This window comes from Pteropus alecto, unplaced genomic scaffold, assembly GCF_000325575.1.
Source record: "Pteropus alecto unplaced genomic scaffold, ASM32557v1 scaffold44, whole genome shotgun sequence".
In the NCBI taxonomy this organism is placed as follows: domain Eukaryota; kingdom Metazoa; phylum Chordata; class Mammalia; order Chiroptera; family Pteropodidae; genus Pteropus; species Pteropus alecto.
This window is the reverse complement of record NW_006436812.1, coordinates 6,893,088-6,915,184: the sequence shown is the minus strand read 5'-3', so window position 1 is coordinate 6,915,184 and position 22,097 is coordinate 6,893,088. Positions and strand designations below refer to the sequence as shown.

Here is a 22,097-nt window from a genome sequence, read left to right as displayed (position 1 = left end):
AGGTTGGACCGGGGTGCTTCTTTCTTCTCCCTTTCGCGCTCTTCCCCGAGCACAGTGTTTCTGGTAGGTGTTCTCTTTCAGCCTGTTTAGCATCTTAATTTCCTAAAGAATGTTCTCTTTGCTGAAAGAGATTCCTTTGCTTTGCCGCCAGAGCCCTGCCTGTTGTCTCTCAGAAGGTCAGAGATGTATCTTCTTCACAAAGATGTTCAAAAGACACAATAAAACTTCTTTTATCCTTTAAGAGAGGAGAGACTTATTTCTGAAAATGCTGTGTGCTGAATCTGGGCATGTCAGTGCTTGAGACCAGCCACACCAGGATAAGCCATCTATGGATTGGGAAGGAGGCTCCTTTGTGTCCTATGGTGGCACAGCTGTAATATTTATTACAATATTATTGACAGCAGGACGAGCAGGTGAGAACAAGCCCCTCTGTGCACATCTGTCTACCTTCTTCCTCATTCAGTCTCCTTTAGAATGGAGGAAGGTCAACTTGGGTCCATTTTCTTCAACCTTTGATATTCCTGATAATTAAAGTCATATTTATCCACTATTAAAAAAAAAAAATCTTCCAGAAATGCATACCACAGGACAGGAAATCTTTCCCAGTCACTATTAACAATGGACATGTGTTCTCCCTTGGGATAGATTTACCTCTCTCCACGTCCACACCCCTTCCCCATAAAGGGCTGCTGATTAATTTAAAGGCCCACATGTAGACAAGTGATGAAAATAAATTAGGTATTTGAAATATTTTGTAATAGTAATAAAATAATCCTGTATGCCCGATACTCTGTAGTTTCTGCTACAAATTGATTATTTATGTACATTAACCCTAATGTGAGGTAGGACCTCACAGTCAGTGCCACTACCTGCTGGGCTGGAGCACTTTGCCCTGTGCCGCTCTGTTCCACCCTTCAGCAAACACACCTTTGTGTCCGCATGCCCAGGCCCTATTCCTTCTTCTTATGATGTAATAACAGTTTTTGAGTGACTGATGGTTAGGCATGTACTTTTGACTTGTGTATTTAAAGAAGGAAAAATCCAGGTTCAAATTTACAACCTGTGAAATATGAGATTCCTTACATGATATTGCTTTTTGAAGCGGGGTTAATATTCCTACTGGTGAGTGTCTCAGGGGTGTTTGGGGATAGTAGCTGGAGTTCTATATTTAACTGAGATCTTTGGACTGGGCCTCTGCTCCTCCCTCCACATCAGAGGTTCTCAAGCTCCAGAGGCATCAAATTGTCTGGAGGGCTTGTTAAAACTCCGTCATCAGCAGGTTTCTTTTTTAGCAAATTCTGGGTGGGACCTGAGAATCTGCTTCTCTAACAAGTTCCCAGGCAGTGTTCTGATCCAGAGCATTGGTTCTTGACCTTGGTGCACACAGAATTATCAGCAGAGCTGTGCAACAGACAATTTCAATCAGACTCTCAGGAGGTGGGACCAGAAAGAGAGCAGGAAATTTCTCCTGGTGGTTCTACACTCTGTGAGGTTGAGAACTTTGCTGTGAAGGAAAACCTTTGTCCTTCTCAAGCAGGTCAGAGCATGTGAACTTGGAGAAGGTGTTGGTTGTCTCTCTTTTGTGGATCTTGGTGCAGACTGTGTTGTGAATAAGGACTGTCACTTAGCCCGGGGGGCTTGTTTGAGGAACAGATCTGAGAAGGCCAGACGACAGTTGGCAAGAGAGGCTGAATTTGAACCTAGTGCTGTCAGACCCAAAGTCTGATCGCTTTCCACTTTGGGATGCTGCCTTTGTGAGGAAAAACCCCAGAGTTGTAGGGCCTTGCTAGCCTGGGCGAGTCAGTGGGGCTTTTGTCACCTTTTTGGGTAATCAGTAAACTTAAACTTTGTTTTGTGGTCAGGCTTGGGCACAGACTTCATTTGTGGTTGTCACTGGAAATTCCCTTCCTGGGTTCTGTTCCCCACCCAGCTTAGGCCCAGTTAGTGTGAAGGATACTCGAGAAATTAGGGGGACAGGATGGGGTGTGGGTGCACAGGCTTTGACACATTTTTTTCTCTTTCATTCTGGAGCCTACCATAATTATCATGAAGGCTGTGGCTATTTGCAAAGGAGTGAAAGACTATCTTGGGCTGTATTCGGGAGCGTCAGCTCTATCGCATTCTGTTTGAATGCTGTCATGGATTTCTGCTTTTGAATCAGCACTAAGTGGCAGTCAAGTAGAAAATGAATTGTTTTTCTGTGTTGTGCTTTTATCTTATGGAGAGGACGTGTTTGCTGAGCTGCCCTAAAGCACGGAGATGGTGTTTCACATCTGTGCTTGGGTTTCAAAGGCAGCCCCCATGAGTGAGCAGGAGCTCAGGTTCCACCTGGCTGCTTCATCAGGCGGTTCTTTGAACACAAAGGGGACAGGTGGATAGTTTTTCTTGTCGGGTGTGATTCTTTCCAGAGAGTAAGGAGAGACCACTATGGAGCAGTTACCTTTTGCAAATGTTTGCTCCTCACTCCGTCCCTTCCTCTTCCACTCCTCTCTCTAACTCTTCTTTTCTCAATTGTTTACCAACTTCTTTTTCATTCCAGCCTTGGGTGGGTTGGTTTACTTTATTTATCAAAAGCCAGAAAAAACAAGGCCAAATCTTTTTTGCTGCAGGAAACACAAAGCCCTTTTAAGATAAAGTCCATCCTTATCAATGTGATATAGTCTGCTAGTGAGGAGAGAAAAGCCAGGAAGTTGGCTGGACATTTTCCTCTGGGTGGTTTTATTTATTTGTTTGTTTGTTTGTTTGTTTTTACAGTTATATTGAAATATAATCGACAGTTGCCCATATTTTTAGTGTATAATTCAATGAGTTTCTTTTCAATTATAGTTAGCATACAATAATATATTAGTTTCAGTTGTACAGTATAACGATTAGAGATCTGTATAATTCACAAAGTGATGACACCAATAAATCTAGTACCCCTACCCCCTTACATATTTATTACAATATTATTGACTATGTTCCTTATGCTATATACTTTATATCTTCATGACAATTTTGTAACTATCTATTTGTACTTCTTAACCCCTTTGCCCTTTTGTGCCAATCCCCCAACCCCTTTCCCATCTAGTAACCCTCCAAATGTTCTCTGTATCTATGAGTTTATTTCTGTTTCTTTTGTTGTTGTTGTTTATTTTGTTCTTTAGATTCTACATGTACGTGAAATCATATGGCATCCTCTGTCTGACTTACTCCATTCAGCACAATACCCTCTAGGTCCATCAGGCAATATCTTTTTCCATCCCCTTTTAGTCTGTGTGTGTTTTTTAATCTGAAGTGAGTCTCTTGTAGGCAGCATATATGTAAGGGTCTTCATTTCTTATCCATTTAGCCACCCTGTCTTTTGATTGGAGCACTTAATTCTTTTTCATTTGAAGTACTTGTTGATAGATACGTAGTTATTGCCATTCTTTATTCACTTGTGTGTGTGTGTGTGTGTGTGTGTGTGTGTGTATTTTTTTTTTAGCCTATAGCACCTGGTATTCCTAGGTGGTCTCCCATATATTCATATTTTTGATACATATTTTTTCTTCTTAAAGAAGTCCCTCCAATGTTTCTGGTAATACTGGCTTGATAGTGATGAACTCCTTTAGCTTTTTCTTGTTTGGGCAGCTCTTTATCTGTCCTTCAACTCTAAATGATAGCTTTGCTAGATAAAGTAATCTTGTTTATGGATCCTGGGTTTTCATCACTTTGAATATTTTGTGCCAAACCCTTCTGTCCTGCAAAGTTTCTTTTGAGAAATCAGCTGCCAGTCTTATAGGTGCTTCCTTGTAGGTAACTAACTGCTTTTCTCTTGCTGCTTTTAAGATTCTCTCTTTGTCTTTCACCTTTGGCATTTTAATTATGATGTGTCTTGGTGTGGGCCTCTTTGGGTTCATCTTTTTTGGGACTCTGGACTTCCTGGGGTTGTATGTCTATTTTTTTTCACCAGGTTAGGGAGGTTTTCCATCATTATTTCTTCAAATAGCTCTTCAACTTCTTGCTCTCTCTCTTCTCCTTCTGGTACCCCAATGATACGAATGTTGTTATGTTTGATGTTGTCCCACAGGCTCCTTAAATTATCTTCATTTTTTTGTATTCTTTTTTCTTGTTGCTGTTCTGATTGGATGTCCTCTACTACCCCATCCTCTGTATCGATTATTTGATCCTCTGCTTCATCCACTCTGTTGATTCTCTCTAATATACCCTTCATCTCAGATATTGTGTTCTCCATTTCTAACTGGTTCTCTTTTATAGTTTCCATCTCCATTTTTATGTTTTTTATCTCTTTGTTAAAGTTCTCACCAAGTTCATTTACTCTTCCCCTAAGTTCATGTTTCTTTGTTTCCCCATTTGGGCTGCCTTTCTGAGTCTGTTTCTATGTACTAAGCAAAGCTCCTAAGTCTCCCAGTCTTATTAGCATGGCTTTGTGTAGTAGGTATCTAGTGGTACAGTCCTGAGAGAGGACCAACTGTAGGCCAAGTTTAGCCCCAGACTGTACCCTTTCGGGCCACCTGGTAAAATTCAGCAAGCATTCCATAGATGGCTGACACCTGTGCTGTGCTTATAGTTGCCCCAAGAGGGCACGCCAGGAACTGAGACTAGGTGCCACCAGTGTGGCTTGGAGCTACTCAGCAAGGGGCACAGGGCATGCTGAGACACCACTGGATGTGGCTTGGGTGGGGCCACAGGTTGGGAGAGGGAGAGTTTCAGAGAATCCTCTGGACAGAACGAGCGCTGTTATCCAGTTTGATGACATCTCAGCTATGGTGGCGCCTGTGTCCGTAGGTTGGGAGCGAGGAGGGCTCGAGAGGAATAGTGGATACCGCCAGCACTTCTGCCCAAGAGAAAGCCTTGCCTTTGGCCCTCACTCTAAAGCCCGACAAGTCAGTGTTCGCCTGTATGTCCCTGGCTCCCCCTAAGCAGCCAGCTGGTCCTGGAGCTCAGAGCAAGTGAGTCCGTCACCATAAAAGTCCAGTCATGGTCGTGGCCCCTTTAAGAGGAATGTCTGCACCTGCCAGCTGCAGCTGCTTAGCCTCTGTCTTACCTCAGCTGCATGGGACCAGGCAGCCTCCTATCTCTTCTCCCTCATACTGTTGCTGGGTGATTTCTTATTTCTCTCTTTAGTTGTACATCCTCTGTTCATCCAGACCCCAGGCCACTCTGTTTGCTGTTCGCTCTGTGATTTCATGACAACTTTGGTGTAGTTGCAAGAGGAGATGTGTAAAACCTCTACCCTCTATGCCATCTTGCCCAGTGTCCTGGGTGATTTATTTAAGATCCACCCTCTCCCTGCCAAGTACTTTCCCTTCAGGGAGCCTGCCTCATAATGAATTTCATGTGAAGTACCAGTTAGTGAGGCCTAATCAGCACTTAAAAGAATATTGGGCTTTCTCTTCGACTAAAGAACCTTTAGTCGAAGGAATCTTAGCATTTATAATGAATGAATTAAGAACCTGTTCTCATTGGTTGGAATTGCTGTTAAAGCAATAACAAGAAACTTTAAAAAATGGCAGATAATGCATATTTAAATGCATATTAAGACATGCAAAAAAGGAGAAATTTCCTTCCAGCACTGTGAATCTTTATAACCTTCTAGACTTTTAAATTATTACTTATATAAGAGAACTAAAACCAGAGTTGTAATTACGGTTTTAACCTACTTTAAATCAATATGTTGTCAGTTTCTCTCAATGTCAGTATATCTACTTCTACGACATGATTTTTTATGGTTAGTTTTCCATCGCATGAATGAATGCACTAGAATTTATTTGATTAATCTTTTGTCTTAGGTATTTTAGGTTTTCACTTTTCTACTGTTATAAACTTTCTTGTAGCTGAATGTTTCTACACAATTTTTATTATTTCCTTAAGTTAAAGTCTTAAAAATGTGATTGCTGGGGGAACATATGTAGAGATTTTAAAGGATTTTTAAGGTTTTTTGGTCACCAAATTGCCCTCTAGAAAAGTATTGCCAATCTAATACAAGAAAAATGGTATATCGTTGTATCTTTAATTTGCCTTTTTTTTGTAAGTGTATTTGAGCTGAAGTTCCTCTAAAGGTTGTTAGTAAGTATTTTTGTGTATGTGTATCTTCAGCGTCAGAGTGTTAGTGTTACCTGGCCCAAGGCCTTTATTTCTCAATCTGTGACTTGAAGGTCAGCGCACAGGCTCTACAATCTTGTAGAGCTCTAAAAATGTTATAAGTTTCTGTAGAGTTCCTTTCTTTTGTGGTGTCATCCTTTCTTTTAAGTTTCAGGTATATGCCATCAATTTTTGTCATTAAATTAGGAATAAATATTCTGTGTTTTGGTTTAACATTCTGTTTTTAAAGAGCAAAGTGCAGAAAATGAAGGCAGAAAAAAAAAACAGGATGATGTTGGACAGAATGAGAGCCTGAAGAATTTTCATTTTGTGCTGACTTAAAAGTGTTCTTCACTGTTGAATGAATGATTTCTTGATAATTTTTTTAAAAATTATGATAATCATAGACATTAGACCAGTTCTACAATTAACTTTATTCAGCAGTGTTGGTCTGATACCCCAGTGTTGGTCTGATTAGACACCTGAATAGAGACAATGCCCCTTAGAGCTGTGCTTATAGTTTCCACCTAAGGGGCATTGTCCCTATTCAGGTGGCTAATCAGAGACCTGAGTCCAGGTAACTGTTGGCTCCTGTACTGGGTTCCCCTGTGTGGAGAAAGTTTCTGCCAGAAGACCTGAGAGAGCATCAGAATAGAACTTGTCTTCTCCTAGGTACTCACCAATTGCTTCCCACCTGTGTGTTCATTGGGGTGTGTTTTGTGCCACTCTGGGCCAGGTACAGGCTTCCAAGGGTAAATGGGATAGACCCGGTTCTTGCCTCATGAAGCAGGTGAGCAAACAGAACATTAGGACGTGTATACCTAGAAGCTTACCAAGGAAAGGTGTTCTCTGGATGAGTCCTGAGGCTGCAGCATGGAAGTGGGGGAGTTGCACTCTAATGATATTGGGGGGTGGGAGCGTTGGTCTTCCTGGTGATCCTTGACTTACAGGAGAGGATGCTCTTTTGCCTTTTCATTTCTTCATTTCCTTAGCGGCTACCTTGGCCTCTCTGGCCCATGTCAGAGGTTGGTTGTCTAAGCGAAGCAAAACACTGGTGTCACTCTTGGGCAGGGGCGTTTGCTTTGTCTTGCTTTGTTTCTGGTGATGACTTTGCGGGATAGGCCGTCCTTGGTAGAGGATGTCTCTTTCAGAATAACTTAAGGAGTGACACTTGGTAGGCTGTCTTCTCATAGCGGCCCTTGGTACTGCTCTCCTGGGCAGGCATGCAGTGGGGCAAAGGAGCTTGGCACACCCGCAAGGCCAGCTGCATACTGGAGCTCTGCTGCTGTGGGCTGGTGTCTAGACTTCTCCTTCAGAAGACATCTTTGTGAAGAGCACTCCAGAGTGTGATGATATTCAGGTCCTAACCCCTGGAACCTGTGAATGTTATTTTAGATTGCAGAAGGGCTCTATGGGTGTGATTAAATTAAGGATCTTGAGATGGGGTTATCCTGGTAGGTCCTAAATATAATCACAAGGGTCTTTATAAAGGGCAGGCAGAGGGAGATTTGATGACAGAAAAGGAGATGGGAATGTGATGACAGAAGCAGAGATTAGAGTGTTGGCAGCCACAAGCCAAAGAATGCCAGCAGGCAGAAGATCAGGGAAAGATTCTCTCCTAGAGCCTCCAGAAGAAACCATCCCTGCTGACTTCTTGTTTTAGCCTAAGGCTCATTTCAGACTCTGGCCTCCAGAACTGTAAGAGAATAATTTTTTTTTTTTCTGTTTTTGATTAGTTTGTTCTTTTTATTCATTAGATTCCACATACAAGTGAAATCATACAGAGTTTATCTTTCTCTGTCTGACTTAAATACCTTGTAGGTCCATCAAAGCAATATCTTTTTCCATCCCCTTCCTTTTCATATGTAGAGGTCTTGTTTTCTTATCCTTTTAGCCACTCTGTCTTTTGGTTGGAGCACTTAATTCTTTTCCATTTGAGGTATTTATTGATCGGCATGTAGTTGTTACCATTCTTTATTCCTGTTTTTGATACATGTTTTTTCTTCTTAAAGAAGTCCCTCCAACATTTCCTGTAATATGGACTTGGTGGTAATAAATTCCTTTAGCTTATTTTTGTCTGGGAAGTTCTTTATCTGTCCTTCGACTCTAAATGATAGCTTTGCTGGATAAATTATTCTTGGTCGTAGATCCTGGGTCTTCATCTTATTGAATATTTTTTGCCAAGCCCTTCTGTCCTGCAGAGTTTCTTTTGAGAAATCAGCTACCAGTCTTATGGGTGTTCCCTTATAAGTAACTGTTTTTCTCTTGCTGCTTTTAATATTCTTTCTTTGTAGTTAACCTTTGGCATTTCAATTATGATGTGTCTTGGTGTGGGCCTCTTTGGATCCCTGATTTTTGGAATTCTCTGAGCTTCCTGGGATTTTATGTCCATTTCCTTCACCAGGTTAGGGAAGTTTTTTATCATTATTGCTTCAAACAGCTGTTCAACATCTTGATTTTCTTCAGGTACTCCAATCAGACGATATTTTGACCCTTAAAAGTGTCCCATGTTCTCCTTAAATTATTTTTATAGTCTCGGCATCTTATCTCTTGCTGTTCTGATTGCATGTCCTTGGCTTTCCAGTCTCCTAGACAAGGCCTTTGATCCTCTTCTTTATTCACTTTGTTTATTCCTTTGTTTAATTCCCTTTAATATACTTCTCATCTCATATAATATGTTCTTCATTTCAGACCGGTTCCCTTTTATAATTTCCATTTTTATGTTTTTTATCTTCGTTGAAGTTCTCACTGAATTTATCTACACTTCCCAAAAGATCATTGAGCATCTTTATAACCAGTGATTTGAACTCAGCATCCGTTAGATTACTTGACTCCATTATATCTGGATCTTTGTTCCGTTCTCATATGGTTTCTCTTTCTTTGTCTTCCTATTTTGGCTGCCTTTCCATGTCTGTTTCTATGTACTAAGCAAAGCTCCTAAGTCTCCTGGTCTTATTAGTGTGGATTTGTGAAGTAGGTGTCCAGTGGCACAGTCCTGAGGGGTTCAGCTGCAGGCCACATTTAGCCCAAGCCTCTACCCCTATGGGGCCACCTGTTAAGATTCAGCAAGCAATCCACAGAGCTGTGCTTATAGTTGCCTCAAAAGGCCACACCAGAAACAGAGGCCAGCTGTCTCCAGTGTGAGTCTTGGTGCTGCTCAGGAAGGAGCACCTGACTCACTGAGGATACACCTGGATGTATCTTGGGTGGGGCCGTGAGTTGGGGGAGGCGGGGTTTTAGGGAATCTTCTGGGCGGAGTGACCTCTGTTATCTAGTTTGATGAGGTCCTGGCTATGGTGATGCTGAGTTGGCGCATTGGTAGAGGGGAGGGTTCAACAGGAAACAATTGATACCAGTGAGTCTCCCCTTGGCCCTCACTCCAACAGTGTCTTCCTATAAGTCCCTGGTGCCCGCTCCGTGCAGCTCAACTGGCACTGGTGCTCAGAGTGAGCAGGTCCGTCACTGCAAAAATCTGGTCACTGATGCGGCCCCTTTAAGAGGCGTCTGCCGCTGCCCCTGCCTCCGTCTCAGTTGCTCAAGACCTGGCAGCTCCGTGTCCTACCTTCTTTTGTTGCAGGGTGATTTCTCGGATTTCTCCCTAGTTGTATGGTTTGTTCATCTAGATCCCAGGTGATTTTTCCTTCTGCTGCTCCTTGTTTCCAATACAACTTTGATTTGATCGCCAGAGAGATGAACAGAGCCTCTATTATCTGTGCCATTTTTTTCCTCCTAAATTTGTTATTTTAAGCTACAAAGTTTGTGGTAACTTGTTATAGTAGCAATAGGAGGTTAATATAGTAGAGAAAGTTTACTTGATCTAAGAAAGGAAAACAACCAGTTTCAAATGGAGGAGACATAAATTCAAAACATTTCAGTAGCTGTGGAGGGAGGATTGGAAATGGGAAGAAACCATTACCATTTTACACACATACTTTGGAGAAGTAATATATTTACCCAGGTAGCCAAATATCATTGTATTATAATTACACTGCTTGTACATTTTTTCTTCTTAAAAGTAATCTGTTATGTTTGTACACCCATGTTCATAGCAGCATCATTCATTATAGCCAAAAAGTGGAAGCATATGTCTATTGGCGGGTGAGCGGATAAAGAAAATGTGGTGTGTACATATAATGGACTATTATTCAGCCTTAAAAAGGGAGGAATTCTGATACATACTGCAACATGGATGAACCTTAAGGACATTCTGCTTGGTAAAGTAAGTCATAAAAAGACAAATACTGTATGATTCCACTTCCGCGAGGTCCTTAGAGTAGTCAGACTCATAGAGACAGGAAGTAGATTAGAGGATACCAGGGGTTGGGGGAGGGGGAACGAGGAGTTAGTGTTCAGTTGGAAAAGATAAAAAAGCTCTGGACATGGATGGTGGTGATGGCCACATAACTTGTGAATGTATTTAATACCACTGAACTATACACCTAAAAATGGTTAAAGTGGTAAGTTTTACATTATGTATATTTTATCACACCTTTAAAAATATTTTAAAAAGTATACTTTCATAGCCTTTCTGAGAATAAAGTAGCAATAGGTATTAAAAACCTTCAGAGAGTGAAGGTATCAATGAAATAACCCTAGTTCTCAGTCAGGGAGCTGTGTGGAAAGCCACACATGCTCTCCACACAGGCTTTGCTTCGTCACGGCACCTGTGCTGTTACATCCAGTTCATAGTTCTGTTCCACTACTGGACCTGCTGCAGCAGTGAACACAGCAGGTTGCTCCTCCTCCACCTGGCTTCTGGGACGCCACACTCATTTAGTCTTATCCCACTGGAGTCTTTTTTCCAGTCTTCTTTGCTGATCCTAAGTCCTCTCACCCCTCTTTTACCTGCATTCTCTCCTACACTCACAGCTTTAAATGTGACCTCTGTGCTGATAACCCCCAAGTTCGCATCTCTAGCCTGGCCCACTCCTGAACTCTGGGCTCAATTGTACAGCTCAAAATCACATGACTGAAGCTTTGAGTGCCACCTGCAATCTCCTCATCTCAGTTAATAGAATCCTATCCTCCCAGTGACTCATGTCAGAACCTCTTTCTCTCACCCTACATCTGATCCATCAGGAAACCCTGCTGGCTCTGTTATCAGAGTATATCCAGAATCCCCATTTCTTAGGCCTTGGTGTGAACCACCATATCTCACTGTCTCGCTTCCTCCATCTTTTCTCAACAAGGAACTAAACTACTCTTGAGATAAGTCATGTGACTCTTGTACTCAGAACCCTACCAGGGCCTCTGACCTTGTCTCCCACTGCTGACTCCCTCCTCACTCTGCTCCAGGCACCCAGCCTCCTTGAGGCTCCCTGTGTTCCACAGGCACCTTCCTCCTCAGGCCCTTTGGACTGACAGTGCCCTCGGCCTGGCATACCCTGTCCCATTTCTCCTCTGCCCAGGGTCTCTCCTAGAGCTCAGGATTCCCCACCACACTCATCCAGCTGGTTGGCAGAATTCAGTTTCTTGTGTTTGTAGGGCCAAGATTCTTGCTTTCTTGTTGGTGGTTGGTGTGCAATGGCCCTCAGGTCCTAGTGGCCACCCTCAGGTCCAGCCTCATGGCCCTCTCACAGCATGGCAGCTTACTTCTTCTTTGCAGCCAGCTGTCTGCTACAGTTAATACATGCACAGAGTGACTGGCTCATCACTTTTGCCATGTGTGACTACTCTATCATATTTGCAAGCCTTCTCAGGATCCTGCCCCCACAGTGGCTGGTCTCGGAGCAGCTGACAACAAAGAAGCCAGATTACTGCCCAGAGCACCTGCAGTAAGGCTTTCAGCTAACCAGTCCACCATGTAGTCCTACCTTTTCGACAGCTTTTAGTGACCACTTTTAAGTGTAAAGGGATGGTCGGGGACCACAGATACTTCAAGAAAGCCTCCAACAAGAAAGGGAGAGACTAGGGGTGGCTCCATAGTATAGTGGTTAGCACGTCTGCTTTACACGCAGAAGATCCTGGGTTCGTGCCCCAGGTGGAGCCACGGACTATACCCTGGGTGCACCAAGCCCCCCAAATGCACCGGGAGCACCAGGCCCTGGGTGCACCCTGCGAGCATGTGGGAGGAGATGCCCCGCCTTCAGAGCTCCAGTTCTTAAGGGGAAACGGCAACATCCATAGGTCAAGGGTGGAAGTAGGGCGGGGATGAAAGGCAGGAGGATGAAGAGGGGGGGAGAGAGACAAAAACTAAAAACAGAAAAGAGAAGCAGAAGGCACTTGAAGGGAACAGTCAGTGCAGAGAGCAGAAGAAAACTTGGAAAATAAAACTTGATTTACATTGTCAGATTAAAGAAGACATCACATTCAGAGAACTAGAAAGCTCCTTCAGAAATTAAAAATGAAATAAAGGCATCTCGTTGAAGGGTTGGAAGATCAAGTCAAGAATATATCTCAGAAAGTTTTTTAAAGGGCAGAAATAATAGGAGATAAGATAAAGTAGGAGACTAACAAGGTATAGTGCCTGACTGACAGCCCTGCTGGGGATGGAGTGGTACAGGGACATTATCAAAGGATCCTTTAGAAACTTCCAGAACCCAAGCGCTGTGTCTCCAATTGCAAGGGCTCTGCTGGTGCTCAGAACAGCAAGGAGAAAGTACCTCCCAGCAAACACAGCTCAAACACAGCCCAGTACCCATAGCATCCTCCTGATGGAGAAGAGGTTTCCATCAGCTTCCAGAGATTAAAACAGGCCCCACACCCAGACTCAGAACAGGGCGGTGTCAGACTCTAAGGCACCAGCAGGAGTGAGATGGAGCTGGGGCAGCGGCCTTCCCAATGCCATGGTGCTCATTTCCAATTTCCAACCCACAACCAACCGTGTATACAGGCACCTGTCAGGGGAGGGAGCAGTGCTGGTTCTTCAGACGAGAACACTTGTAATGTGCATACCACACACCCTTCCTCAGGAAGGAACACCAAGCTAGGAAGGTGCAAGGCTGCCAGCATGGAGGAGGGAACGCAGGGGCGCAGCAAGGCATGATACCCTAGAGGCCTGGTCGGTGGAAATGGTCTGAAGGAGGCGTGTAAGCCTGCAGAGATGTTAGAGCAATAGACGTGCAGAAAATTCAGGCAATGAAAAGCAAGGAAATTGCTAAGTATAGGAAAAAATTATATAAGAAAGCCAGTGCTATAGTTTAAATGTACTTTAGTGGTGAAAAATATTTATGTAGTCAATGATGTAAACACTGCAGAAGATCTAGCCAACTTGGGAGGGTGTGGGGAGAGTGCCGAATTCTCATTTTTTACTATAGGAGGCCAAAATGCAACATATAAATTTGAAAAGCCAAGAAAATAACACCAGGAGCATACTACTTAGACATGGAGGCAGTGACCCCCAAAACTACCCAAATCTAAAGAGCAGAAAGAAGAACTTCTCCAGGCAGGATGGGGTGGGTGAGAGGGGCAGAAGATGCTGTTTGGTTCCAAGCCTTGCAGTGCTGTGACTTTTTGGACTATGTACCTTTATTTGATAACTTTTTAGTGTGTTTTTCCCTCCTTTACTTACTCACAGGGGTCTAGACTGGGCCAGGAGTCAAAGGAAGTCCCCATAAAGAACGAAGCCTCTAGTTCTCTGTTGTGTGCAGAGAGGTCATTGAGATAGGCTGGAGGGCAGCCGCCTTCACACAGCCTGGGGCGGAGTTTTGTGAGCTGAATACTTCATTGTCCAGTTGGTTAGCATTCCAGGGAAGAGCCACAGAGGGGACATTTTCATAGGCCTTTGCTGGGGGGCCACAGAGCCAGTAGTGCCTCTTCCTAAGAGCTGTTCCCCTTCCCTTATCTGGCTCCCCTGGCTCTCCCCAACACCCAGACCTGAAATGCAGGAACAAGCAGGAACAAACAGGAAGCTTTTGCTTCCCAATGGGCCACTGTTTCCTGTGATCAATATGGTTATATAAGTGTCGAATGTGTTCTTTGGTACCTTCTATAAATTCTGGTTAGTTTCCTCAGCATGTTTGCATAAAGCTTGAATGTGTCCAGTTGACTTTTTCTAAGTGTTCTCATATGCATTTTAAGATTTTGTCTTTAAAAGAACATGAAGACAGCTCTGTGAATATACTAAAATCCACTGAATCGTACCCTTTAAATGGGTGAATTGTGTAGTATATGAATTATATCGCCATAAATCTGTTAACAGAAATAATAGAGTCAGAACTGTCCCAGACCTTGGCCTCTCTGCCACCCACCCCATCCCTCCTGCATCAAGGAGATCTTCAGAGTGGGTGTTGGACTTGTTGGAGAGCAGCAATCTGCCAAAACCCCAGTGACAACAGATGTAGCGAAAGAGCGGCTTCTGGTACTGGAGACAACCCACATCCCTGTCCAAAGCACATCAAGAAGAGCTCTCCAGGCACTGCTTACAGCTGGGTGGTGAGCAGACTCCTTCCGGCGATGGAGGGCACAGCTGGTGACATTGCAACAACTAGTTCTGAAAGACTAAATTGGATTCCTGAATGTGATACATGCCTCCTGGGGAACATGTGGAATCACCTTTTCCATATAAGACCAGCATTATGCTTTTATTCTAGAATTTTCTAAGCCCTATTCCCTAAACCAGGGGCAGTTAATCAGTTTATCATCACAGATGATATAGGAAGCTATTTTTATACTTCAAGCAGAAAAACTGAGCTCTAAATGAGCACTTTCAGTGTTGGGAAACTCTAGTTACTGTCTTATTTTCAAATTTAAGTTTAGAACTAAACATACCTTGTATTTTAAGATTTAATCGAATTACTTCATTTTTCCCCAGCAAGACCCAGTAATTCCAGAGGAGTTAAGGTGTTTAGGGAGACAGTGAGCTTTCATTTTGTGTCCACACAGCTGACTAATTTTTTAAAATGTAAATGTTTCTACTCATCTAGAGGGATCTCTGAACAGGGTCTTTAAGCATAAATTGCCAAGCATAACCCCTGAAAAAGTTATTAGCCATAGTAGTTGGTGTGAAGCAGACCTACTAGGGGTTAAAAACAAAACAAAACAAAACAAAACTCTGGCGCTGTCCCAGGTCCTGGAGCCCTGGTGTGACACTTTGCTGCAAGCTTGGGAAGTGTAATACACAGGAAGCTCTTATTTGGTGGTTCTCTAGAGTCAGTTACAGATATAAAATCACCACTGCTTAGTAGGAAGCTTGAGTCATCATTTGTGTCTAGCTTTCAAAGGCCTGAGAACAAAGTTGTGGCATTTCCTCCTTTTTTCCCCGCCTCCCCTCCTCTCCTCCTGCTTCTTCGTCCTTCTGTCCTTGTTCTTCCTTTTCTTTCTTTCTTCAAAACAGTGCACACTCTGGCAAGCACACAGCTATTTAAGGTTTTATATTAAGCTTGTCACTATCAAACAAACATCCTTACATTCCCGAGAATCTTTCAGTTATCTTCATTAAAATGAACTGACCAGCAAAATCCCCCACTTAAGTGCATATCTACTTGTAAGAAATAACAGTACAGATGTGGTCATAGCTTCTTCCACCCCTTTTCCTTACCTCTCTCTTCTTCCCTGCCCCCCCCCCCCCCCGACCCTCCCAGGAGAAACCATGACCTTAAACTTATACTGAAAATCATAGCTGTCTATTTAAAATACTCCAGGCTTATTTCCAAAGGCGTCAGTAAAAAACAACATAGGTATCCTTCCTGTCTCCTATTTATAACTTTGGAAATTATATGACATTTAGTATTTTCTAGATTTATCAAAATGACTTAGTTTTTGATTCTCCTTGAAATCTAAGTAAGGAAAGTTGGAAATGGCATCGTGAGTGTTTGTGCTGGCCAGGACACACCTCCAAGAACAAAGCCAAGTGGAGCTGTCTGTGCCAGAGAGCTCTAGATGCCCCTGGGCATTGGTTGGTCCCTTCACATAGGTGCCCTGAGTGTGCACAGGTTGGTGCAGCTCAGACTCCTCAGAAGCAACAGAGAAAACCCGGTGTATATTTGTTTAGCTGCTTTACAGATGCACTTACAAAGAAGTGCAGGTGCCATGAGGTAGGCAAGCTGCAGGCCTCAGTGTGTCCATTCAGAAATAACCTGTAATCAGGCTTTTGAGAGTTGCTTCTTTCCCTTTTCACTCCTGCCTACCCACACATCTGGTGTGACATTTATAAATAGCTAAGAAAGCCCCTAGGAACATTTTGCTTATTATCACCTTGGCTGCTGCTGCTCCCCCCCGCCCCCCACCCCTCCGTGGAATATCACAATTTGTTTATGCATTCGTTCGTTGATGGACATTTGGGTTGTTTTCATTTTCATTTTTTGGCTATTAGAAATAAAGTTTCTATGATTATTCATGTACAAATCTTTATATGGACATATGCTTTCATTTCTCTTGGGTGAAGAATACCTAGTAGCGAAATGACTGGATCATGTGTTAGGTACATGGTTAACCCTTTAAGGAATTTCCAAACAGTTTTACAAAGTGATTGTATAATCTTACATTCTCAACAGCAGTGTATAAGAATTCCAGTTTCTCCACATCCTCTTAACACTTGGTGTACACGATATGGCCCATCTCTTTAATTTTAGCTATTCAAATAGATATGTACCTTATTATCATTTTAATTTGCATTTCCCTAATGGCTGTTGATATTGACTTGAATCCTTTTAAATCTATTGAAACTTATTTTATGGTCCAGAATATAGTCTGTCTTGGTAAATATTTTGCGTGCACCTGCTTGAAAGGAATGTGTATTCTTTCGTTGGCTAGAGTGTTCTGTAAATGTTAGTTAGGTTGAGGTGCTTGATAGTATCACTATGGCTTCTGATAAGATAGGCTTTGTTGAAAAAGTTGTAATTCAAGTGTGATTGTCACAAGGTTCAGAAATGGTCATTTCTACTGTGAAGTGCTGTGTTTTCAATATGATTTTCATGAGTCGTACTTCTATAGTTGGAGTTAATTGTGGTTAGAGAACTTTTTCTGCTTTCTTCTCTTCAAGGTTGTATCTCCACATCTATAGCAGAAACAATATAATTTGTTAGTAAATTTCTCGTATTAGAATAATCCTGCAGGAGCCAGCTCTGTCCATTCATCTATAAGTGGTTGCAAAGTGGATTTTTCTCCCATAGTGTTTCTGTAACTTGCTGCATGATTGCTGGAGAGGGTGCTGGCTTGCTTTGGATGCTCTGGTGTACATCTCTTGGCTTAGATTTTTCTGGCTCTGCTAATTTTCCATGAAAGAGCAGTTTCTTATTTTTCAACCTTACTGCTTTTTTTTTTTTTTTTTTTTTCTTTCTGAAAGCCTGTGAATGGAGAACTTTGGGCTTGGATTGTTAGAACCATTCTCAAATCATCGGCTGCATGGAAGTTGATTTATTCTCCAAAGAAAATATGGTTAAAGTGGACCTTAAAATATAAATACTTTGATTCATCCTTGCTCATTCTAACATGATAGCATATAAAAAGGTCTACTGCCAGTTAATTATTTGTTTCAAAAGCATTGGGTTAATATTTCAGAATGAACAACTTGGTACTTTGTGTTCAATTAGTAGCTTCACTGTCCAAATTCTTGGGACTCTTAAAGACAGATTGGCCAGTATGGTTGACTGGTTAAATGATTCTTTAGGTACCCAGGAGGGTTCTCACTAGACATCATGTGCTTTAGGAATGAAGGCTTTTGTGAGATAAGGAGGGAAGCATTTAGTTATTTCAAGAAATCAGCTGATGGGTGGACTTTTGAGCTCAGTGTCTTAAACACTCAAGGCCCTGGGATGGAGGCTGCCATCTTCTTCCTCTTGTGGAGAGAGAAGAGGGAGATACTGTCTCTGGCTTGAGAATCCTAGGCTATTAAGATCAGTCAGCTTGAGCTGGTCTTGTGCCAGTCTGGCTTTTATGTTGCATGTTTTCAACAACTGATGGTCATAGAGCTAAACATAGCAGCATCTACCAGCCCGAGGAGACCCTGAGGGATATAAGTTCTCTAAGACATGGATTAATGGGTTTGGCCTTGGACAGGGCTTATGTCTGTCATAGCCTTAGCTCTGATTCTCCACTTTTGAAACACCCTGCCTACACCTTATCACTAAATATTCACTTGTCAAAACCCTCCTATTCTTCAGAGTTTTCTGTATGGACTATCCCTCCTTTTTTGATCAAAGGTTAGCTCTCCCTGGCTAAATGCCTTATCCTTTTTTCCCCTCTCCCTCCCCACGATCTTTTCTCTCATTCTTGCTTGCTCTTCTTTGTTCTTTTTGTCTTTTTCTCTTTTGTTTTCTTTCTTCCTCTCTCTAAAATTTTCATTATGGAAAAGTTCAAGCCTAATACAAAAGTAAAGAGAGTAGTATAATACTTCCCCAGTGTCCCACTCCCAGCCTCAGCAACTCTCAGTCATGGCCAGTCGGTTACATATATGTAATCTTAATATATGTGCCTTAGCCCATATAGTAAGCATAACAAAAAAAAACATTGTGCTTTTAAAAATTACTAAAATATTATCACATCTACAAAAATTAATGAGCAATTCCTTAATATCAAATATTCAGTCATTATTCAGTATCAAGATCAGTATTCAAATTTCTAATTATCTTATAAATGTGGTTTTAAAAAAATAATATTTTGAATCGGGATCCAGAAAAATCCTTATAGGCAGTAGGTCGATGTGTCTCCTAAGTCTCTTAATGAAGGTTTCTTTTCCAACTTTTTTTTTTGCCTTGAAAATAACAGGTCCCTTTATCTCTTTAAAGGTCTTCATGGACTAGGTTTTGCTGATTTCATCCCTGAAAAATGTTGCTTTGATCATTATATTTCCTGTAAATTAGTAGTTGGATTCAGGTTTGATTTAGGTAGCATCACACACTTCCATCAGGAGGCATTTGGTGTCTGGTTGTATGTCTTTCTGTGCCCTTAGGAGGCACTGAGGGTCATTGATTATGTCCGTTACTTCATCAAGAACTGCAGGATGGTGACGTTCTAATCCCATTATTCCTTCTTTGTTTACTGGTTTGAACACTTCTTAGACGCTTCCTTCATGACTATACCATGGCTTGCCCCGAGTAACAGTTTGTAGGAAAGGAAGGCAAACTGCTTAGTTCTTTCCTTTTATTTATTAGTTTTCACAATAATAAATTGGTTCACTAGTGCCCTCCAATGATGACTAGTTATTTTTTACTGTAATTATGCCTTCATGAATTGAAACATGTTTGATATGTTTCAGTTCATTGAGAGCCTCTTTAGGTTTGCTCCTGAGTTCCTCAATGTGACCTAATAAAGTCTTTGATAGCTTCTTTGCTTTCAGATATAACGAGATATTCCTGGCTCGACTCGCACATTTTCTGGCATTTCTCCAAGGGTCCCAATTCCTTTTAATGGGAAATAGAACTTAAATACCACAACCTAGGTGCTCCAGGTGCTCACTGTTAATTGGACAGAATTAGAAGGTTTTTGTTTTGTTTTTAATACATCATAAATGATACCTCATAGTGATACTTAAAATTCAAATTCAGGATTATAGGATGTTTGCCTAACATCTTCAGTCTCATATCATTTTCTCCTTTTTTTCAGTCATGTGGAAGACCTGAGACTCAACACTTGGAACAATGGAATTAGGATATTCCTTATTACTTGGTGTTGCTGCTGAAAAGTTTAATGATAATCTAATTTTGTTTTACAAAGTCACTTGATTTTTGCATAGCTATTCAAAGAATTTTTCTCTTTTCCTTTGAAGTCCAAGAAATTCACCAGATTAAGTCTTAGAGTAGGCCTTTTGGGGTTGGGAGTTGATATTCTTAGGTACCCAATGTATTTTTTCAATATGTAGTTATTTTTTTTAGAGAAGTTCTCATAAATATAGTTTTACTATTCTGTATCTTTGCTTTGATTTTTCTTCTCGGAGACTTCTGTTATCCATACTAATGTATCTTTGCCTTACTTCAATATTTGTCACTCTCTCTTGAATCCTTTTTGTCTCTTTATTCAGTTATTTTTAAGAGCTTTGTTGAAATATAATTTATATTCCATAAAATTCACCACTGTGAGTGTATAAATCAGTGGATTTTAGTAAATATAAAGTTACACAGCCGTCACCACAGGCTGGTTTTATAGTGTTTCCACACCCCAGAAAGACCCCTCATGCTGATTGCAGCCAGTCCCGCTTCTGCCCCACAATTCCAAGGCGACCAGCTGATATGCTTTGTATCTTTATAGATTTGTCTTTTCTGAAAACTTCCTGTAAATGAAAGAATATAATTTATAGTCTTTTATGTTTGGCTTTTTTGCTTAGAATGTTTTTTTTTTTTAACAACTGATAGTCAGTTTATTAAAAAGGTCGATTTAAGCATCTGCAGTGATGACTTCAGCCTTGACTCCTGGCTCAATACTGATGGAAGAAATCTGCTTAACAGTCTCAGAAGGACTGTGTTCACTTATGGATCCTCATCTGAAAAGGATCCCAAGTCTTAGAACTTCCCCACAGGGAGTTTTTCTTGTGATTCTCAGTCTTGGTAGGCATCCGAACTAACTGGTCTTTTCACTTTGAGATTCTTTTCCTTTGTGCCTCTGATCAAGTCAGCACACACCTTCCCCAAAGACTTTACTTTGCAGCTGATAAGAGTAATTCCAATTCTGCGAATCACCACCTCTGGTTCCATGGATGTCTTTCCTCATTCCCACCTCTATGACTGCTGCATGGCTTCCTGACCTACTTGTTCCTCCGCTAGAGTGAGCAGCGGGTGCATGCAGTGGCTGAGGCAAGAGCAGGAGTAGATGGGAAGGAACTGCAACCACGGCTCCCTCAGAGACTTAGCGGAACGTTTTTGAGTTTCATTTGTGTTGTAGTATGTATCAGTATTTAATTCCTTTTTATAGCTGAATAATAGTCTATTGTATAGATAGACCACATCTTGTTCATTCTTTCCTCAGCTGATAGACATTTGTGTTGATTTGCTCTTTTGCTATTATGAATAATGCTGCTTGTTATGAATATTTGCACACACACCTTTGGGCACGTTTTTCTTTCTCTTGGGTAAATACTTAAGAGTGGAGTTGCTGTGTTGTACGGTAAGTTTAACTTTTCAGGAAACTGCCAAATGATTTTCTAAATTGGCAAGACTAGTTTACATTCCTCCTAGCAATGTATGAGGTTCCAGTTTTTCCACATCCTCGTCAACTGTTATTGACGGTTTTGATTACAGCCGTTTTAGTGAGTGATGTATCTGTTCTCATTGTGGTTTTAATTTTCATTTTCCTAAGGACTCATGGTCTTGAGCATCTTTTCATGTGCTTATCAGCCATTTATATATCTTGTTTGATGAAATAACTGTTTAAATCTTTTGCCCATTAAAAAAATTGTGTTTTCATCTTGGTGAATTATGAGATTTCTTTATAATTCTAGATACAAGTTCTATATCAGATATATGATTTATAAATATTTTCTCCCAGTATATCTTGTCTTTTAGTTTTACTAATATCTTTTGAAGTACAAAAGTTTTAAAAATTTCATGAAATCCAATTTATACTTGGAAATATATATGCATCTTTTTTCTGAAGAGTTTTATTCTCTGTGACATTCATGTGTGAATTATCCTATTTACTTTTCATGATTTTTGATACCCAGTGTCTACTTGCCTAAGTTATTTTTACTAAGGATTCTGCTCAGCTGTCAGAATGGATGTGTGGGTCTATGCTGTGTGTAATAGTTTAGATACTGTCTAGAATAATACCTAAAATGTCAGCACTGATGCTCTTTCCACTTAATAAGCTTGACATTTGAGAGCAAGATCTTATTCCATGACTCATGGTCCCAGGTGCCATTGACATCTTCTTCCCAGGATACCTCCTGTTCTCTGACCAGAGTTGTCGGTGGTCTTTGGATCAGAGGAATCGATGGCTCTTACTTTCATACCACACCTTGCAAGTGGGCTGCTTCCCTGGATGTGGTGAAAAGGTCAAGTGCATGATACATCCCCCTCCAATTTTGTAGGCTTAGGTAACATATTCTCACTTGGCAATTGCAGGTGAAGGACTTAACGAAATACTTGGATCCCAGTGGGCTTGGCGTGATCAGTTTTGAAGACTTCTACCAAGGGATCACGGCGATCAGAAATGGAGGTCAG

At 41.5% G+C, this 22,097-nt stretch overlaps 1 protein-coding gene and 1 pseudogene across 1 annotated transcript in view; one reads left to right on the top strand and one right to left on the bottom strand.

Moving 5' to 3' along the window:
• The window catches only part of RAB11FIP3 (RAB11 family interacting protein 3), a 75,829-nt gene that overhangs the window by 16,637 nt on the left and 37,095 nt on the right, over window positions 1-22,097 (top strand). Inside the window, exon 2 of the mRNA XM_015591216.2 lies at window positions 21,999-22,092. Within this exon, the coding sequence (XP_015446702.1) occupies window positions 21,999-22,092 (94 nt within the window). The remainder of the gene's footprint in view (window positions 1-21,998; window positions 22,093-22,097) is intronic.
• LOC102890078 lies at window positions 20,317-20,720 on the bottom strand (annotated as a pseudogene).